This window comes from Pteropus vampyrus, unplaced genomic scaffold (genome assembly GCF_000151845.1).
Source record: "Pteropus vampyrus isolate Shadow unplaced genomic scaffold, Pvam_2.0 Scaffold762, whole genome shotgun sequence".
Taxonomy (NCBI): domain Eukaryota; kingdom Metazoa; phylum Chordata; class Mammalia; order Chiroptera; family Pteropodidae; genus Pteropus; species Pteropus vampyrus.
In genome coordinates this window covers 28,845-30,494 of record NW_011889543.1, presented here as the reverse complement: position 1 = coordinate 30,494, position 1,650 = coordinate 28,845, and the positions used below count along the sequence as shown (strand labels likewise).

At 43.3% G+C, this 1,650-nt stretch overlaps 1 protein-coding gene and 1 pseudogene across 1 annotated transcript in view; both read right to left on the bottom strand.

The window, feature by feature from the left end:
* Nucleotides 1-5: 5 nt before the first annotated feature.
* On the bottom strand, nucleotides 6-1,000 carry LOC105309528 (annotated as a pseudogene).
* A 230-nt stretch (nucleotides 1,001-1,230) lies between these two features.
* Nucleotides 1,231-1,650, bottom strand: part of LOC105309530 (olfactory receptor-like protein OLF4) — a 2,848-nt gene continuing 2,428 nt past the window's right edge. Inside the window, exon 2 of the mRNA XM_023526255.1 lies at nucleotides 1,231-1,447. Coding sequence (XP_023382023.1) covers nucleotides 1,231-1,447 — 217 coding nt within the window. The remainder of the gene's footprint in view (nucleotides 1,448-1,650) is intronic.

The following is a 1,650-nucleotide window of genomic DNA, read 5'->3' as shown; positions in this document are numbered from 1 at the left end:
GTTTGCCAAGTAGTGTGCTCACCATTTCAGCTCTGCCCGCATATAGAACATGTATCATGCAGTTCTAACCATGGGACAATACAACTGCTCTGAAAGATGTGGCTGCAGGGTAACTGCTGACTTCCTCTTCAACTATGTAATCTTCTTTGCATACCGAACACTCTAAACACATATCGACTTCCTCCTGAGTTACTATAACTGTTGGAGGAGATGTGATCTTCTCCTTCGCAACTCGTGGACGCCCTTTGTTTTTCAGTTGTCTTAAAAATTAGCTTATGATGGCATCAAGCCCTGTGTGAACTCCCAGGCATAGTCCCCAGGGATGAGTACAGCATCTCCCTCCAGGAAAAAGGGTATGGGGACCCAGGAACTGCAGAATTTGCAAAGACTCCAGCAAAGAACTGTTGTATTATTCTTTTCATAGCTGGAGATCTACCGGGATGTGTACGTCTTTGCAATCTATATCTCCCAATCATTGGCAACCTTGAAGGCCGACTTGGTCCCCAGAGTCAGTGTGAGTTTGGTGACCTCTCTCATTGGCTCTATTATTTTAGTCCAGTAGATTGCTACTTAGAAATTGCCTAAAATCCTGTATAATCATACTGAGGTTCAAATTGCACCACAACTCTGCAAAATGTGTTATTTCCTATATGGCTGCAACCACCACCAAAAAAGCTGGAATCATCTGTCACTTCTTCAATTAAGGCTGATCCATATCTGGGATGATACAGATTCTGGGAATTTGAGGCTGATCTTGCCCTTACAAAAGTGGCAGAAAAACCACTGCTTGGCGGTAGCAGTCCCAGAGCTCACCTCTGCTGCCTCTGCCACCGCTTCCTCAGTGTGCACATCTGCCTTTCAAGAGTCGGCATCCATCACGGGAGTCGTCCCAGCATAGAGAGGCAGGAGATCAAAGAGGAAATAGAGCAGACAGTGACCACAAGTCCATCTTCCAACACCAAAGAGGCACAGGGCAGAAGAAATTATTTTTAAGATCCATATGTCTTCAAACGATAAATGGGATTTTCCAAATATTCTTGGTTTAAATCTGAGAAATACTGTGTGAGACTGGGAAAATGGACAAAGAGAGAAAATATCTATACATCAGAGCAGAAAGCATGACAAACAATTACTTACATTTGTATAGAGAAGGTGGAAAACTAAATGTAAATTCCAGCAAATAAATAAAGAGGCATATTCTATTTCCACAATTTTCTGGTTCCAAGGCTTTTAGCTCTCCAAACACAGAAAGTTCTTCAGCCCCAGAACAGTTGTCCCTTTTCTAGCTGCCATCCCACAGAATCTTTTCAAAGCCCCCTTTATGTCTTTGTTCCTGAGACTGTAGATGAAGGGGTTCAGCATGGGTGTGACAACAGTGTACATCACTGAGGCTACTGCACCTGAATGCAAGATTTGGGTAGCGGCAGAGCTGAGGTACACTCCTGCACTTGTACAATAAAATAAAAAGACAATACAGAGGTGAGAAATACAGGTAGAAAATGCTTTAAACTTCCCTTGAGCTGATGGGATTCCACGTATGCAAGAAACAATCTTAGAGTAAGAGTAGAGGATCCCAGAAAAAGGAACACCAGCCAGCAGCACGGCTGACAAATACATCGCCAGGTTATTTAGAAAGGTGTCAGAACAGGC